Source organism: Fusarium graminearum, chromosome 4, assembly GCF_000240135.3.
Source record: "Fusarium graminearum PH-1 chromosome 4, whole genome shotgun sequence".
NCBI classification, from domain to species: domain Eukaryota; kingdom Fungi; phylum Ascomycota; class Sordariomycetes; order Hypocreales; family Nectriaceae; genus Fusarium; species Fusarium graminearum.
This window is the reverse complement of record NC_026477.1, coordinates 7,926,345-7,943,959: the sequence shown is the minus strand read 5'-3', so window position 1 is coordinate 7,943,959 and position 17,615 is coordinate 7,926,345. Positions and strand designations below refer to the sequence as shown.

Sequence of the window (17,615 nt, the reverse complement as noted above, 5' to 3'; positions counted from 1 at the left end):
TACGACGATACTGTGAAGCGGGTTGTTCCCTACCATGGCCCGTATGATCATGGGATGATATGATACTGCCTTTACGACGGGGTTGGTTCCTTCCGATACCACCCCTAGGCCCTGTGGATGACGATCCAGAGCCGGGGCAGGCGCCGTTGAAGGGGACTCTTGCGTGGATCGACGACTACGTCCCTCCCCAAGCCCTATTTTGGAAATAAACTTAGAGATAGAAGGCATGACGTCTTTGCCCTAGTGTCTTAGTTTGCTGATGTGGAGGCACGGGAAAGATGAGGGATTTGATTGTTGCCCCTCACCTGGGGAAAGCTAGTCTAGAGGTAAATTGGGCTTACAGAAGTAGATAGATTGTAGCGAATGGGAAGACGTATATGCTGGCACTGTCAGATGTCTGCCAATTGTATATATAGTTAGCCGGCTTAGCAATTCTTCAGATAGTGCTAATTTAGCATGAGTAATCCGAAATACAAAGTAAGCGTTTTGGAGGTTCGGATTAGACTTTGACCGCATGCCGTTAACAAACAACGATCAGGGACTAGGACGCATTTGACATAAGGGCTGTTGTCGCTTGCCGTTAATAAACCGGTTGCTTATGGCCGCAAAAAGTCGGCATATTTCGTCCTATACTCTACTATATGCCGGGCACCCGGAAGGCGCTTATTCCTTATTTTAACATACTCAGTCATATTGTGATGCTGATAACAGGTGTCGAAAAGCACAAATTCATCATACTCCAGCAACAGACGCCAGAGTCAGTAGCCAGATGACTAAGAAGCATTGTTATGTTTCATGATCTCTGCCTTTGCATGATAAAACCACTTCTAAGGGTCTAATGTAATTCAGTACGCCCTCATCTTCTCAGTAGTTGTATCCATCCACTGCTCCACATCCGTCATAGAAATCCCCAATACTAAGACTCTTCCTGATAGGCAACCTATCGCAACTGTGCTTCCCAAAACAGCGACTTCTCCATTGCGGCATTCGGGAGGCAGCCAGAGAAAGTCTTTCCCGGCCGCTGTGACCCAGGTGCTGTCTATGCAGGCAAGCATCGGGGTATGCGAAGATTGCCACGGCATGGCAGAACCGGGCCGAGATTGTGAGCCGCATGTCAGGGGAAATGTACCACGGTCTGTGACAATGCCACACCCATCAGTCGCAAAAGACAGAGCATATATAGAACCATCTAATGGAACGATTTCTTCACACTCGCCTGTCTCGGCATCCCAGATGCGTATCGTATTGTCCCAAGAGCCCGATGCCACCTTTTTCGAGTCATGCGAGAACACCACTGGATTGACCCAGTTGCTATGGCCCTCTAGCACTCGCTCGCATTCGCCTGTCTCTGCATTCCAGATCCGTATTGTCTTATCATCAGAGCCTGATGCTACCTTTTTCGAGTCATGCGAGAATACCACCGACCTGACATCGTCGCTATGGCCCTTCAGCTCTCGCTCGCATTCGCCTGTCTCTGCATTCCAGATCCGTATTGTCTTGTCAGAAGAGCCCGATGCCACCTTTTTCGAGTCATGCGAGAACACCACCGAGTTGACGATGTGGCTATGGCCCTCTAGCACTTGCTCGCACTCGCCCGTCTCGGCATTCCAGATCCGTATTGTCTTATCCCAAGAACTTGATGCCACCTTTTTCGAGTCATGCGAGAACACCACCGACCTAATATCGTCGCTATGGCCCTCTAGCACTTGCTCGCATTCGCCCATCTCGGCATTCCAGATCCGTATCGTATTATCATCAGAGCCTGATGCCACCTTTTTCGAGTCATGCGAGAACACCACCGAGTTGACGATGTGGCTATGGCCCTCTAGCACTTGCTCGCATTCGCCTGTCTCTGCATTCCAGATCCATATCGTATCGTCATCAGAGCCTGATGCCACCTTTTTCGAGTCATGTGAGAATACCACCGAGTTGACGATGTGGCTATGGCCCTCTAGCACTCGCTCGCACTCGCCCGTCTCGGCATTCCAGATCCGTATCGTCTTATCATCAGAGCCTGATGCCACCTTTTTCGAGTCATGCGAGAACACCACCGACCTAATATCGTCGCTATGGCCCTCCAGCTCTCGCTCGCATTCGCCTGTCTCTGCATTCCAGATCCATATTGTCTTATCATCAGAGCCTGATGCTACCTTTTTCGAGTCATGCGAGAATACCACCGACCTGACATCGTCGCTATGGCCTTTCAGCTCTCGCTCGCATTCGCCTGTCTCTGCATTCCAGATCCGTATTGTCTTGTCAGAAGAGCCCGATGCCACCTTTTTCGAGTCATGCGAGAACACCACCGAGTTGACGATGTGGCTATGGCCCTCTAGCACTTGCTCGCATTCGCCTGTCTCTGCATTCCAGATCCATATCGTATCGTCATCAGAGCCTGATGCCACCTTTTTCGAGTCATGTGAGAATACCACCGAGTTGACGATGTGGCTATGGCCCTCTAGCACTCGCTCGCACTCGCCCGTCTCGGCATTCCAGATCCGTATCGTATCGTCATCAGAGCCTGATGCCACCTTTTTCGAGTCATGCGAGAATACCACCGAGTTGACGATGTGGCTATGGCCCTCTAAAGTCAATAAGCATGCATCCCAGTTTTCTTTAACCTTTGGTAAATTGCTTATCCATTTTGGAATAAAGTTCTCGAATGTCCTTCGCATGACACTCTTCCTTGGGGCAAAAGCCAGGCAACAATAAATCTGCAGCGGCGTTTTAGCAGCCACGGAAAAGTAGGCCTGAATAAAGCGCTCTGTATCAGCTATAAAAGTCGAAAGGCTTGAGTCCTCTAGGGCCTAACACCTATCAGCGCGGCTAAAGCTCTTAGATATAGATACAAACCTCTACCCATCTCGCCAGTAACCTTAGGGCGTCAAGACATTCCTTAACTCGTCCGAGCAAACTCATCGCTTCAAGCCAATGCAGGAAGTGTGTCGTCAAGAAGTCATAAACATCCTTATCATCGCTAAGCTCGGGTTTACCTGACGTTTGATGATACGCCCAGTGCATGCAAGCGTATTGGAGCTGTGAAGGTATCCTCTTCTCTAGTAGCCTAAAGTCTACTGAAGATCGACGCATGCCTGGGAAAGACAGGCCGCATATGTTCTTCCGCAGACCGCCGCGCATAATGCGCAAGCAGTGTTGTGCCAGCCTTCGTTGCGTGAGCTTCTCATCCACCCAGAAATCAGTCGTCCCTTTACTTCCTGGGTCAACAAGATAGTCTCGAAACGACAAGTGTAACAGCCGCACAGGCATTGCTCGTTCCGGCGGGATGCTCAACACCGAATGCAGCGCATCTAATCTTTCGTCCACAGTGTCGGGTAGAACGTCGATCAATCGTGAAAGTGCTGTCACCGATAGAGGACTCGCAAGGATAACGATACTGCCGACAATCACTTTGAAGTCTTCGATCACCTCATCTCTCTCTTTCTTTGGCAGTCCGGCGATCTGTGAGCGTAAAATCGGTGTGTAGGTTTGCTCAAGTTGGGACCCATGACTTGTCCCCTCTTGATCCAGCACCGTCTGCAATCGTGTTCGAGGATTCCTCCGTTTGGAATCACCGACAAAACGACAAACAGTAGCTGCAAAGATGAAGAGCGGTACGGCCATCTGCGCGAGAGTCTGTACAATTGGGCGACCTGGCCAATCCGAAGGCAGCTTCCTTTCATCGCCGACAGTCGTGTTGAAATCGTGTCGGATCTTCTCAAACTCGGCATCCAAGAATACAACTATATCGTGCTCGACAATCTGTGCTGGGATGGCATGTAGAACTAAGGCCTGATAGGAACCCTGCACCTGACTGAATCCCAGCCGAATCGGAAGCTCCGGCCTGCTCGTCAAGAACACCCTGAGGTGAGGAAGTGACGTTTTGGCTTGCGAGAGAATATTTATCAGCAACCTGATATCATCCTCTTGATCACACTCGTCTAAGGCATCGATCACTATCACGACCGGCGACAACACCTTCGCCGATGCTGCTGCCTCAGACAGTGGTTCCTGGATGAGCTTTTGGAACTGCTCTTTTACTGACTTTCTCATAATGGCCGAATTGTCATCAAGCGCCTTCTTGACGAAGAACGCAGCTTCTGGAATGCTCAAAGACAACTGGTAGGCCAAAGTCGACATCAATTTGTTGAGGTTGCCTCTGTCCATCTCTCCTCTTTTGAAGAAGAAGCTGGCACCGAGATTACCTCGCCGAGATCGCGCCTGTGCAACAGTCCGTGAGATAGTCGACTTTCCAGTTCCCGCCATACCATTGAGCCAGAATATCGTCTTCGAGGTATCGTCATCAATCCAGCAGCCGATGTCTCGGAGCAGCTCCTCACGGGTGTTTGGCAAGCATGTCGGGTTGTGTTCTTCGGCATGCGAGTCAAAAGAGGCCCCTTCTGCGATAGGCAGCGTGTCAAGGGCGATCTTATGGTCGATATCGAGAAGGATCGAGCTGGAAGACGTTAGTAGTTATATCTATCGTAATCTATGGTAGGAGCACGAACGTCTGATCGACTTCCAAGGCTGAATAAATAGCCTTGGTACACCGATCCAGATCCTGAATAAGTGACTGAACATCCTTACTCTTGAATGGCCATTTCAAAGCCTCAAAGCTAACTTTACCCTGGCCACCTCTCTCGGCAAGCTGCCCCTCAATACGCTTAAGCTGAGATTGGCTGTCGACAGTGGCCAGATAGAGCACATGAGATGCTTTGAGTCTTGAGCCATGCGGTCCATTTAACAAGTTGCAAGCGTTCACTGATGCTAAGTTCAGACGCGTGAGCTCTTCTACCAGCCGCTTCTTGTCCTCTTTGGCGTGCGATACATCCTTGGCGTATTGTACGCACCAGTTGATTACCTTGGCCGACAGATCAACCACAGCGATAACGCTCGACGCGACGCCGAGCACTTCTGTCATTGGAACTGATCACTATGTCCACCTTCAGGTTGATTGACAACAGCAGCGGCGGCCTGACCATCGTGCGGGGTCAACGAGGCTTAGTCCTTCCAATATGCATGGTACACGTGACTCAAACGTATCAGCAGGAGTATCGAAGCCATCGTAAGGGTCCGCATCGGCCAAGCGAGAACTCTGGGTCTTCGTCGCAAGTAAGGGGAGGCATCTCATTGCAAATGTCGTGAAGTTCGAAGGAGATGGTTGGGTAAGGCTAAAACCATGGTACATTCTAGCGTGACGCGTCCGTCGAAAAATGGTACTCTGAACATTCCCTCCCTATCCGTTTGCCTAATCGAGAATAGTGGTTCTTTTCATCGATGGATCTTATCGGTCCCTTATCGATAACAGTTTCACAATGTGATGCAAGTTCATCAAAGGGAAGTGGAGCTGCACTGTTTTTGGCCCTTCTTTAAACAAAGGGGGTCACCAAAAGAGGGACAAAGAGATCAAAGGCCATGGGCTTGCGTTATTCAGACAGGCAGAATGTTCTAGCTAGCTGTAATCAAGTGTCACGAAACGTCTTCCCATGTGTTGTTTTTGTGTTTTCGCTCTTCTATCCCTCTCGTCTTCATCCGCCATTCAAACGCCCTAAAGTCGCCGCTATGGAGGATGATAGTCAGCCGTTTGACCCAACTCAGTGGGACTACGACGATCTCGACTTTTGCACGCCTCAACTGAGAGGCACCAACACCTGCGGCGTAAGCCTCGCTGACCCAAGCCCGTCGCCGAGCTCGCACCAGAGATCCAGATTGCCGCTGCTTCAATTAGACGACTGGGATCCAGACGACACATATGACGAATGTCCTCCTACATCTGTCCATTACTCAATCGAGTGGAAGCTGCAGCTGCGCAAGGGAAGGCTTTCTAAGCTTACAAATGACACGGAACAGAACCTTGTGCTGGCGCCCGGCGCTTTGTGGGAGACGACTCTCAAAGATAAAGTAGACAGGCTATTGAGGCAGAAAACTCCGCGGGGTAAAAGCTACCTACCCGAAGAGACCATCGTTGTCGTCTCCGTCACCGACCGCAGCGAACGAGACCTCACGAAGCGATTCGACGAATTCGATATCGACTGGCAAATGGCTGCAGAGCAACTCTGCAAATGGAGTCCTCTTTTTCGGGCAGGAAAGAAGCTCAGGATTGACATTTCGTTCATCTGTAAGGAAGAGCCTTAAGGCTCTAGGGTAGTGCAATAACCCGGCAGCTCGCCCAGAGGGACCAGTTGCTGGAGACACAAGAGACTGCTGGCCAGCCCTGTGTCTGGAAAGACGTGTATGACCTTATGCGATGCAATGGAAACTTATGCCAGGGCTCATACTGCTATGTTAATGAGCAAAGAAAGCATATTGGACTAAATATAAACCTTTTGACTAAGATGGTTGAGTATGCTGAATAAGGTAACGAGCTAAGGACGCATAGGGACGTGCCACCCTATATTCTTGACATGATCTACGAGAAGGACAGGCTAGACGGTGAGCGGAGAGCGAAGCGGAAAGCGGCCAGCTTAGAGAGTGATCGTCCAATCAAGATCGTGGATGTCTTACCTACCCCACCATCATCTAATTTTGGGACCGCTTCACCATCGGTAGTGGACCTGACATATCTGGTGATCCCGAAACCAATCGACAGGGCCGTGGATGATTATACCGAATGGCTTTGCGACCAGGTTGAAGATGAGAACTGGAAAGCAGGCTTTCGCAGTGCGGGCAGCATTACGAGAGCCGACTGTCTCGACTTGAGGCACGTCTATCAGGATCGGGACATTGGATATTACGTCAACCAAGGCGTCAAGGCTGGTATCGCCAGGTCGTTCGTCCAGGACATCAAGATATGGGCCGATAGTCTGTGACCCTGTAATACGGATCATGTTGGGCATCATTTATGCGTTTAGTTCTATTTATTGTAGTAGTTTGTCTATTGATCTATCTATTGATCTATCTATTGACCTATCTATTGATCTACCCGTTCATCTATTGCTTGCTCTATGGCACTTGTTCCATGTACTCGTCAATAGCGAGCCCAGCGTGACGGAAGTGGCCTTTGGCGCTCGCTTTACGTTTCCCCACCGCGTCTACACATGCCTGCAAGAACGCTTGAAAGTCCTTCTTGAACAGTTCAGATAGTTCCGGTCCGGGCTTCTTGATGAAGTTCTTCAGCTCCGCGAAATATTCCTCAATCGGGTTGAAGTCAGGTGAGTACGGAGGCAAGTAGAGGAGCTCCACCCCGGCTCCAGCACACATCGGCTCTAGCTCGTCGTTGTGGTGGAAAGATGCATTGTCCATGATGAGCACAGACTTCGGCTGCGGCCATCGTCCGCAGCCATGTAGCAACTGCTCGATAAAGTCCCCTTGAACAGAGTGGCATCAGTAGACCCAGGATAGACACGAGCCAGCTCGATACCATCCTGCGTGTAGGCAGCGAGGATCTGATACCTCTGTTCGCGGTTGAACCTGCCAACCTGGATGGGTGTCACTCCACTTGGAGCCCATCCTTTTTTGCGGTAGCCGACGCGTCTATCGGCACCCGATTCATCGATGAAGATCATCTGGTACAATTTGTATTTCGACAACTTATAGAGGTATAGATCCCGGAGCTCTGGGTTCCGTTGCTGCGCGACAGGATGGCAGTTCTTTCGCGTCCATCGGGCATCCTTCAACGAACGACTGATGGTGGAAAGAGACACATCGTCCTCGAACTCATCGTGGAGGAACGTCACCATCTGGGTCCGATCGGTGGTAAGATACTGGGCGAGATTCTCGAGCAAGACATCTTGCTTGTAAGGCGTCACCTTCTTGTAACGTCCGACGCGGTTCGGGGGCGCCTTTGTCGATTCGAAAAGCCGATACCTGGCTTTAGCTTTGCGGACGGTTCGGGGGTCGCAGGGGATAGACTGGGCTATTTGTTTAGTTGGCTCACCATTTTGGATCATGGCCTTCATCATCTCATGGTCAGCATCAGACAGTCGGGGCGCCATTTTAGGTCAGCAGCAAGTCAGGGCTTATTCTGGACGTTACGGGCCGGATGGAGGATGACAGCTGTCATTGCGACTCCTTTTTCCATGGTCCAAAATCAAGCTCTATGAAGAAAGAAGCACGTGACGGGAACCTGTCATCATCCTTTTGGCGTCGAGACCCGATTGCTGACATCTTGGCCGTAAGCTCGGGGGCTGTTGACTGTACACTGTAGAGTCATTATAGTCATGCTTGGTGAACGTGGCCTCTTGGAAAGGCCAGACAAAGAGCAGTTCCACTGGTCTGTCTGTGACGAATCCGCATTCAATGCGATGCTGATGTTGATACTGTCAGCAGTCGATCTTCGGTTCCTGAAGCAGCAATGAGCCCTGCCATCAGACTGGCCATTGTTCCGCCTACAGAAGCCCGCAAAACACGCGTACCCATCCGGCAAACCCCACATCTCCATGATCTCAATTTCACGTTAAGGTCCACGAGCCGAAACCACGATTTAGGGTTAAGCTTTAGTTCCTCTGGATCTATGCCTCGCTGCATTATGCTTATCACCAGAGCTAAAGGCCCCACCCAGACTGGAGTTAGGTTTTAAGCTTGGCTTCAACAACCGTAGATCCACAGCGATATCCACTCTCGTTAGCCACTTTAAAGAGCTAGGGATAGACGCGTTGTGCTTTGGAATCCATCATACCGCTAGGCTTGATATAGGTTAGCCTAACCCGCCAGTTAAGCCCATAATCCCGCGTATTCTAGTGGCCCGTGTAAATGAACTCATTTATTTATTGCCGTACTAATCAGAGCATGACATCGAAGACCTCTCAATTGTATACGAACGCCGTGCAGCATGCCTTGCTAACTGATAAAATGAAAGATGGACATACCCTTTGCTTGCTGTACGCGTGGCATGATATGAGACGCTATACATAAGGGCGCAGCAGCACCAATCATAGACAGGCTAATCAGGCAGTTTTTCAGCTCTGACCAGCACATACTTACCCCTCAGCTTTAACCCGACCGTTCACTAGAGGACCAACCCACAATTTACCTCTTCAAATTGTTTCTTAAAGTTGAAAGACACGACCGAGAATCGGAAGGATGAGCCCGCAAAGGCTTGCTGAAGGTTTTGCCCGACTACGTGATCGTTTAAGTACTCGTGATCGGTCGCGTCAGAAGCGGAATCTCGCCGAACAAGTGAGTTCATGCGTCTCGACTGCTTTCTAGTAGAAGCCTTCATCGCGCCTACTCTTTATCTCCTATCAACTTGACTAACAACACCTGCACCTAGCCTACTTCATCCGAACGTTCCGATTCTCAGGTACAGCAGCAACCTCAATCGCAGCAGGTTTCCTCAGCCTCAATACACTCCACGGCTACAACGGCCACCGCATCGCAGAATGTCCCCATACAGACTGAGGCCATCGAGGAGGATTCACAACCTGGAGAGAAACCCTCAAGCAAATCAGACTTATGGGACAAAGCTTTGACCCATCTCAGCAAATCGGAGTACGATCGCGATATAGTCGCTATCGTCAAGACATTCACCGGGAACCCAATCGGCGACAATGCGACTGCCGATGGCAGGCCCAGCTCAACAAAAGATCTGGCGAAAGATATCAGCGAGAGGATGGCGCAAGCAATCCAAGACGGGCAACACAGCAGGGAACAACGTGAATGGAAGGTCACAGTTGGTCACAAAGAATATTCCGCGCGTGGTATGGTCGATAAGACTGTCGACATCCTGAATAAGTTTGTGGCCGTGGGTGACGTCGCCGTCAGCTTTGATCCTGTTCATGCTGCTCTACCATGGGCCGCTGTTCGATTCGTTCTTGTGGTAAGTCGCTTTAGGATCTGCTGCATGCCATGTCGAGATGGCTTGTGTCGTGACTCGAGCTGACTGAGATAGACTTTGGCCGCTGGTAGTGAGCTAAGAAGTCAAATTATCTTTGGCCTTGCCAAGGTCACTTCATTGATCTTGCAGTGCGATACATACCGGCGTATATATTTGACCCTGGATCCCACCCTCCGACCAGCTGCAGATATCTTGGACCTTCTGGAGACGTCCATCGTTCACAGCTACGTCAATTCGTTGTTGTTTCTCGGTTTTGCGATCCATCGCCAGGGAAGCAGGAGCCGTATGGTCAGCGCTCCCTTCAAGTTGAACGAGGTGGAATCGTATATCGAGAGCCTGCAGGAGAGCGGAGATCAGCTTAGCCGAGCTGCCGATGACTGTGAAAAGCAGTGCAACCTTCAAAATCGGACAGGGGTCAAGGAACTGCTCAGATACGCTAAGGAGTCCCATCAAAGCATGCAAACCCACAGGTATGTCGCTCAGCACGTGAGCCACTATAGCGCTAATGATATCATCATATTAGCGTACTACTAATGGATATCCACCAGAAGATGGTGTTTGATAAACTCAGGACTGCTGAGGGTGCTGCGTATGATTCTCACGCTAACGAACACGAAGCTCGATGCCATCCCCAAACCCGAGTCGATCTTCTGGCCCAGATCTACAAATGGGCCGGCGACCCGGACAGTGAGTGTATCTACTGGCTGCAGGGCATGGCAGGAACTGGGAAGTCCACGATATCTCGTACCGTAGCCTACGAGCTCTCCCGGAAAGAAGCACTCGGGGCTAGCTTCTTTTTCAAGAGAGGCGAGGGTGATCGTGGAAAAGCAGCGCGGGTTTTCCCTACCATTGCTACCCAGCTTGTCCGCCGGTTGCCCTCCTTGATGCCTCATATCCAAGATGCGATCGAGACCGACTCCCATATTGGCGAAATGGCTATCAGCAAACAGTTCGAGAATCTGATCAGGTTACCTTTGACAAAAATGCTGAGCAATCCTCAAAACCCTCCGACTGTTGTAATCGTTCTCGATGCTCTTGATGAGTGTGACCAGGAAAAAGACATTCAGGCTATAGTTAGTCTTTTACCTCAAGTGAAACAGGTAACATCAGTCCACCTGAAGTTCTTCGTAACAAGCCGACCGGAAATTCCAGTGTACGTTGAATTCAGGAGAATCCGCGAACCCTATAAAGACTTCATTCTCCACTTGGTTGACGAACATACAATCGAACATGACATCACAGCGTTCTTGAACTCAACATTGGCAGAAATACGAAACGAATACAACATGTATCCTTTAGGTGGCCAACACCTGCCAGAATCCTGGCCTTCTTCGACAGAGATTCACGACCTAGTTAAGATGGCCATTCCTCTTTTCATCTTCGCCGCAACTGCTTGCCAACTGATCCAGAAGGGCAAATATGGCGACCCTGAGGAAAATTTAAACAAGATACTGGAACGCACAACCGGGACACAGATATCTAAGCTCAATGAACTGTACCTTTTCGTCCTAGAACAACTACTCGATGACCCAATCAATTCGAAGGAAGAAATCTTGAAACGGTTCCAAGAAATTGTCGGCGCCATCGTAATCCTAGCCGATCCTCTCTCAGTTACGTGCCTCGCCAAACTCCTCGATATTTCCGAAAAAAAGATTGGCCATGTAGTAGGCCTGCTCCCTTCAGTCCTCTACATGCCATCTGAAAAGAGTGCTCCTATTAAGCCACTTCACCTGTCATTTCGGGACTTTCTGGTCAATCGCAATAATCATGAGACGGATCCGTTCTGGGTTGATGAAAAAGAGACACACAAGAATTTGGCAAAGCACTGCTTGCATGTTATGCGCAGCGGTCTGCGGAAGAACATATGCGGCTTATCTTTTTCTGGTATGCGTCGATCTGCAGTGGACCTTGAGCAACTGGAGAAAAGTATGCCTTCACAGCTCCAATACGCTTGCATGCACTGGGCATATCATCAGACCAAGGGCGACCCCGAGCTAAGCATTAGCAAGGAAGTTTATGGCTTCTTGACGACACACTTCCTGCATTGGCTTGAAGCGATGAGTTTGCTCGGACGAGTTAAGGAATGTCTTGACGCCCTAAGGTTACTGGCGAGATGGGTAGAGGTTTGTATCTATATCTAAGAGCTTTAGCCGCGCTGATAGGTGTTAGGCCCTAGAGGACTCAAGCCTTTCGACTTTTATAGCTGATGCAGAGCGCTTTATTCAGGCCTACTTTTCCGTGGCTGCTGAAATGCCGCTGCAGATTTATTGTTGCTTGGCTTTTGCCCCAAGGAAGAGTATTATGCGGAGGACATTTGAGAAGGTTATTCCAAAATGGATATGCAGTTTGCCGAAGGTTGAAGAAAACTGGGATGCATGCTTATTGACTTTAGAGGGCCATAGCAAAAGGGTTAACTCGGTAGTGTTCTTGCATGACTCGAAAAAGGTAGCATCAGGCTCTTGGGACGATACGATACGGATCTGGAATGCAGAGACAGGCGAATGCGAGCGAGTGCTAGAGGGCCATAGCGCCGATGTCAACTCGGTAGTGTTCTCGCATGACTCGAAAAAGGTGGCATCGGGCTCTATTGACCAGACAATACGGATCTGGAATGCAGAGACAGGCGAGTGCGAGCGAGTGCTAGAGGGCCATAGCAACTCGGTCAACTCGGTGGTGTTCTCGCATGACTCGAAAAAGGTGGCATCGGGCTCTATTGACCAGACAATACGGATCTGGAATGCAGAGACAGGCGAATGCGAGCGGGAGCTAGAGGGCCATAGCGCCGATGTCAACTCGGTAGTGTTCTCGCATGACTCGAAAAAGGTGGCATCGGGCTCTATTGACGAGACGATACGGATCTGGGATGCAGAGACAGGCGAATGCGAGCGAGAGCTGAAGGGCCATAGCGATATGGTCAACTCGGTGGTATTCTTATATGACTCGAAAAAGGTGGCATCAGGCTCTTGGGATAAGACGATACGGATCTGGGATGCAGAGACAGGCGAATGCGAGCGAGAGCTGAAGGGCCATAGCGATATGGTCAACTCGGTGGTATTCTCGCATGACTCGAAAAAGGTGGCATCAGGCTCTTGGGATAAGACGATACGGATCTGGGATGCAGAGACAGGCGAATGCGAGCGAGAGCTGAAGGGCCATAGCGATATGGTCAACTCGGTGGTATTCTCGCATGACTCGAAAAAGGTGGCATCAGGCTCTTGGGACAAGACGATACGGATCTGGGATGCAGAGACAGGCGAATGCGAGCGAGTGCTAGAGGGCTATAGCGGCGGGGTCTACTCGGTGGTATTCTCACATGACTCGAAAAAGGTAGCATCAGGCTCTATTGACGAGACGATATGGATCTGGAATGCAGAGACAGGCGAATGCGAGCGAGAGCTGAAGGGCCATAGCGACATGGTCAGGTCGGTGGTATTCTCGCATGACTCGAAAAAGGTAGCATCAGGCTCTTGGGACAAGACAATACGGATCTGGAATGCAGAGACAGGCGAGTGTGAAGAAATCGTTCCATTAGATGGTTCTGCACATATTCTGTCTTTTGCGACTGATGGGCGTGGCATTGTCACGGATCGTGGCGTATTTGCTTTATCAGGCGGCTTACAACCTCATGCAGGCTCTGCCATGCCGTGGCAGTCTTCATATACCCCGATGCTTGCCTGCACAGACAGCACCTGGGTCACAGCGGCCGGAAAAGACTTGTTCTGGCTGCCTCCCGAATGCCGCAATGGAGAAGTCGCTGTTTCGGGAAGCACAGTTGCCATAGGTTGCCGATCAGGAAGAGTCTTGGTGTTAGGGATTTCTATGTCTGAGGTGGAGCAGTGGACGGATACATGACTGCCGAGAAGATCAGTGGCTCAATAACCGCTTGCTGGGAAATCTCCAAGACGGCTTTCGAGTTGCATTCGGCGTTCTCGAGCAGACAAACGTTGTCAGCATAGCGATATGGATGAGCATGCTGGTTCAAGAGACAGGCTTACTCTGGACGCCCCCGACATAACAGTAGAGTACAAGACGAAATATGCCGACTTGCGTCCATAAGCGGCCATTTTGGATGACAGTAAGCGATGATAGCAGCCACTACTAGGAAGGAGGTGGGGCAAGGGATTACAGTATCGAGACAACCTAGACGCACTGGATGTAGCCACACTAGCCACAGATGATCCGTGCACAGAAACATTTTATAGAAAGCCAGGGTGGCCTCTGATTTCGGTCGGGACTGTACCCATGACTTCGTTATTTGGGTCGTAACACAGTGTGAGTACATGGATGGAATGTCGTGCCATCAGGCGCGATAAAGATGACTCTGCCCCTGCATGCGTTGCGCTGTCGATTGGCTACTTCCAACTCAATTGTCAACTGATCTGGGTTGAAACACTTGTTGTTTAGGCCACTGGTGGGAAATCTAGCGGCTTCAATTAGCTAACGGTTGTACAGTAATTTTCAGGTTTAGTTACAGTAATGATAGAAATCGGTTGTCCATCAATCTCTCTTTAGTTTTCAGCGCACGGACTTCCATCAGGGTGTGTATATAGTAATGACCTTTGGACACTGTCCCCGATGTATACAAAGCCTTTTAGTGGTGAAACCTCGATTGATGACCCACATACAAGAATAGTATGACTGCAAGTTAGTCGTAAGTTGCCTTGTGGATGGAGTAACTTGTCAAGGGCCGAATATTGACAAAGCCGTCCGCATTGGCAGGATGATAGGATGACGTCTAACTAACTCCCGAAGGATATAATCAGGAATATTCGTGATGACGACGAGTTATGGGCCATTACTAGTTCAAAACCTCATATTAGATATAGAGCTACATATGAACGCCAATTTATACCCCGTAATGCACAAACTGTGCCCAGTTCAGCGGCATACTGAGATCATCTGCACGTACGGCCCGCTCCTAGTGTCATTTGACGATGATCGTAGATCACGAGGTGGGGCTACAGCTAAAACGTAACACGTGGAGACGATGAAGTTACATTCCCGAGGCTCCTCGAGACGATGTGATGCAATCTGATTTGGGTGGAGATAAACATTGCAATTCATCAAAGGGCCCTAGACTGAAAGTAGTAGAGCACTGCCGCGTCACAACGGGCTTTTTGTGGAGCCACCCAGCAAGGGCGGTTCTCTTTGACTGCCCCTCCTCAAAGGGAAGGGTCGCTCTTTCGCACCCTATAGGAGCATTTTCGTTTTCTATTCTCCTTCCTTGTCTTTTTTGCGGTGAGTAGGCTATTGTAGTAAGGTCGTGCAGTACGGCATGATGAACGACGATGATAGCGATCTTTTCAGCTGGGCGACGGATGACGAAAGTGTCAATCTCGATCTGACGTCACAGTCAATCGTAATCCGTGATGCAACCCCGCTTGGCCAGATCCTGAACGGCCGCTCCAGCTTACCTTGCAACTTACCGAATGGGACGAAACGCTCGCTCCCCAACGATGAACCACCTCAACGTGTGTGCACCACTTGATCGATTGGAAGATGAGTTAGTCTGACCGGTAGAACGCTAGGTTGTAGAGATAATAGTTGCGGAGGTCGGCATTGCGTCCTTTTGCGACACGCCGTGCCGTCCTTCTCGTCCATCGTGCTGACCAGCTGCCGAGACGTGGGGCATGGGAAAAGGTATGGCGCCATTCTCTTTGTGCCACAGGCAGAAGAGGCCATGTCAAAGAGATTCTGGACCCTAACTCTGGATATCTTCGGCCACAGCTCGGCTTTCATAAAAACGCATTGTAAAAAAAAAAGAAAACAGAACGAGCAGAGCTATGCTCAAGCTATTTCAGTTTATTCTTGTATGGTTGAAGAGTTGGACTGGGCATCTTAATCAGTTTATGGAGACAGTAAGGTACTGAGGTCAGATTCTGGACTTTCTCAACAATGCTGAAGTGTTCACTCCTGAACGTTGTGAGGGAGGTCAGCATTTGGAGGTCATAGAGTATGGGTGAGGACAATTTGCTGTGAAGCCGTATTACGCTTTTTACGCTTTTTAGGCAATGCACGTAAGCTGTCAGCAAAGGAGTACATTAATACATTACCAATAAATATGAATTACTGTGTAAGCCATACGCCCCCATCAAAAACGTCCGTGCGGTATAAATGAAAGAGAGTCAAAAATGGACAACAGATTTCGATCTTTACTGTACCATACCTCACTAACATAAATTTAAGCTAGTGGGGTCATTGTGGGGTGGTACAGTACGTAGGCGCACTAGCCAAGGTCACTTTCCAGAGCCTCTTGGCCAGGGTGCTGCCTGAGGCATTAGAACGATGGTGGATAAGTGTAAGGCTGTAATGCTGACGAGTTTGGTGTAGAAGTGTCGCCTTCAACCATCACCCGGACGTTGCAAAAGATCAAATGGAGTCGTAAGAACACACGCCACGTCGCCAAGCAGCGGGATCGACAACTACAGCATTACTATAATTATAGGTTGAAGCTTGGTGGGTATAGATCGTATCACCTCATATTTATTGATGAGTCGGGCATGGACAAGACCGTCGGACTACGATGCAAGGGATGGGCCCCAAAAGGCATCACTCCTAGGCAAACAGCTACGTTCCAGCGGGAGGAGAGGTATCAAGTCCTGTCTGCGTATACACAGAGAGGCATCAAGCTGTCGCGTGTCTATCGGGGCTCTACTGACACCGAGACCTTTGTGAATGAGATCGATGTGCTCGTCCCATCGCACCTTTGCATACGCCTTGAGTTCGGCGAAATGCTCCTCTATTGGGTTCGTTATAGGCGTGTATGGTGCTGTGAAGACCTGCTTCACGCCTGCCCTCTCGCACATCTCTTCGATCTCTTTGGAACAGTGAATTGTAGCATTATCCATGACGAGGACAGATTCCGGCTCTGGCCATCTGTTACAGTGACGAAGTAGTTGCTTGATGAAGTCCGCAGAGACTTTGGCGCGTACATCAAGTCCTGTGTCGCTGCTGGTGGGCGACAAGATAGTTCTGAAGGACACTTCAGGAACGCTGGCTTGACGGTTGAGCATCCTCCTAGTTCAGGCTGTGCAGATAACGATGATCAATTGAGCTAGAGAAGGATAAAATATAAAGCTCCAACTGTCATTTCAGTGTGCCCGCCCACAAAGGGATATCGCCGATGTACGAGAGGGCGATGCCCAAGGCTACGCCTTTGTCCGTGAAAAATGCAATGTCTTGAACCTGGTAGACATACTTCAAGTCGAAACACGCCTCCATCGTGATTCGATGCGCTTGCCGAAAGCCCGCTTCCCAGTAGTCGCTCTCCACTCGTCCACACAGCCACTCACAGTAGGCAATTCCTGCTCTGTCGATCGGCAAGGGAATGACGATATCAACGGCCCGTCTGCTGAATCCTACCCTACTACCTGCAGCTGTGACATGTGTCCCAGTCGGAGGGTCCTGCTGAGCCTCACCGTGGGATCCTAGACAAGAAACACTAATATTGATTGGAGGTAAGCTATCGCCCCTCTTACGTTTCAGCTGCTTCCGTTCTAGATTCTCCTGGTCCTGTCTGAAGATTCGTTCACGGATTGTTTCGGGCACATGGTCATGGTTTCTCATCAGCCTGCCTTCTTCGGCGTAATCGACGAGCTTGTTTAGAAGGCTCGAGTCGAGCTTAAAATGCTTCTTACTGACTGGATCGCGCCAGCAATAAAAGCCTGCGTTGACACACGGAACACCTGTACAATGGAAGACTTCGTAGACATCGTTCCACACCGGACGACTGCCAGAAGTATCTTCCTGCTCGGCGAGGAGTCGGTCTCGGGCGGCGAATTGCCTACCCGTGGCCCCTCGACGGCTCTGCCGCCCGCCGGTATTTGCAGGCTGTACTACTTGGTCT

At 50.0% G+C, this 17,615-nt stretch overlaps 7 protein-coding genes across 7 annotated transcripts; 4 read left to right on the top strand and 3 right to left on the bottom strand.

The window, feature by feature from the left end:
- Window positions 1–1,233: 1,233 nt before the first annotated feature.
- On the top strand, window positions 1,234–2,709 carry FGSG_13475 (uncharacterized protein; the record flags this gene model as incomplete). Its single annotated transcript, XM_011330565.1, has 1 exon — window positions 1,234–2,709. One exon carries the CDS (start codon window positions 1,234–1,236, stop codon window positions 2,707–2,709), a length of 1,476 nt encoding a protein of 491 aa, XP_011328867.1.
- Window positions 2,710–2,832: 123 nt separating this feature from the next.
- FGSG_08952 (uncharacterized protein) lies at window positions 2,833–5,182 on the bottom strand (the record flags this gene model as incomplete). Its single annotated transcript, XM_011330564.1, has 3 exons — window positions 2,833–4,450; window positions 4,503–4,673; window positions 4,974–5,182. The coding sequence occupies 3 exons, from the start codon at window positions 5,180–5,182 to the stop codon at window positions 2,833–2,835; spliced, it is 1,998 nt and encodes a 665-aa protein (XP_011328866.1).
- Window positions 5,183–5,409: 227 nt separating this feature from the next.
- On the top strand, window positions 5,410–6,335 carry FGSG_13476 (uncharacterized protein; the record flags this gene model as incomplete). The annotated part of the gene is made up of 1 exon (XM_011330563.1): window positions 5,410–6,335. One exon carries the CDS (start codon window positions 5,410–5,412, stop codon window positions 6,127–6,129), a length of 720 nt encoding a protein of 239 aa, XP_011328865.1. The 3' UTR covers window positions 6,130–6,335.
- A 63-nt stretch (window positions 6,336–6,398) lies between these two features.
- FGSG_13477 (uncharacterized protein) lies at window positions 6,399–6,803 on the top strand (the record flags this gene model as incomplete). Its single annotated transcript, XM_011330562.1, has 1 exon — window positions 6,399–6,803. One exon carries the CDS (start codon window positions 6,399–6,401, stop codon window positions 6,801–6,803), a length of 405 nt encoding a protein of 134 aa, XP_011328864.1.
- Window positions 6,804–6,936: 133 nt separating this feature from the next.
- Window positions 6,937–7,928, bottom strand: FGSG_08954 (uncharacterized protein; the record flags this gene model as incomplete). Its single annotated transcript, XM_011330561.1, has 2 exons — window positions 6,937–7,199; window positions 7,250–7,928. 2 exons carry the CDS (start codon window positions 7,926–7,928, stop codon window positions 6,937–6,939), a joined length of 942 nt encoding a protein of 313 aa, XP_011328863.1.
- A 1,087-nt stretch (window positions 7,929–9,015) lies between these two features.
- On the top strand, window positions 9,016–13,621 carry FGSG_08955 (uncharacterized protein; the record flags this gene model as incomplete). Its single annotated transcript, XM_011330560.1, has 6 exons — window positions 9,016–9,111; window positions 9,206–9,751; window positions 9,824–10,239; window positions 10,293–10,785; window positions 10,870–11,892; window positions 11,939–13,621. The coding sequence occupies 6 exons, from the start codon at window positions 9,016–9,018 to the stop codon at window positions 13,619–13,621; spliced, it is 4,257 nt and encodes a 1,418-aa protein (XP_011328862.1).
- A 2,666-nt stretch (window positions 13,622–16,287) lies between these two features.
- On the bottom strand, window positions 16,288–17,481 carry FGSG_13478 (uncharacterized protein; the record flags this gene model as incomplete). The annotated part of the gene is made up of 3 exons (XM_011330559.1): window positions 16,288–16,786; window positions 16,968–17,409; window positions 17,448–17,481. The coding sequence occupies 3 exons, from the start codon at window positions 17,479–17,481 to the stop codon at window positions 16,288–16,290; spliced, it is 975 nt and encodes a 324-aa protein (XP_011328861.1).
- Between the last annotated feature and the right edge of the window lie 134 nt (window positions 17,482–17,615).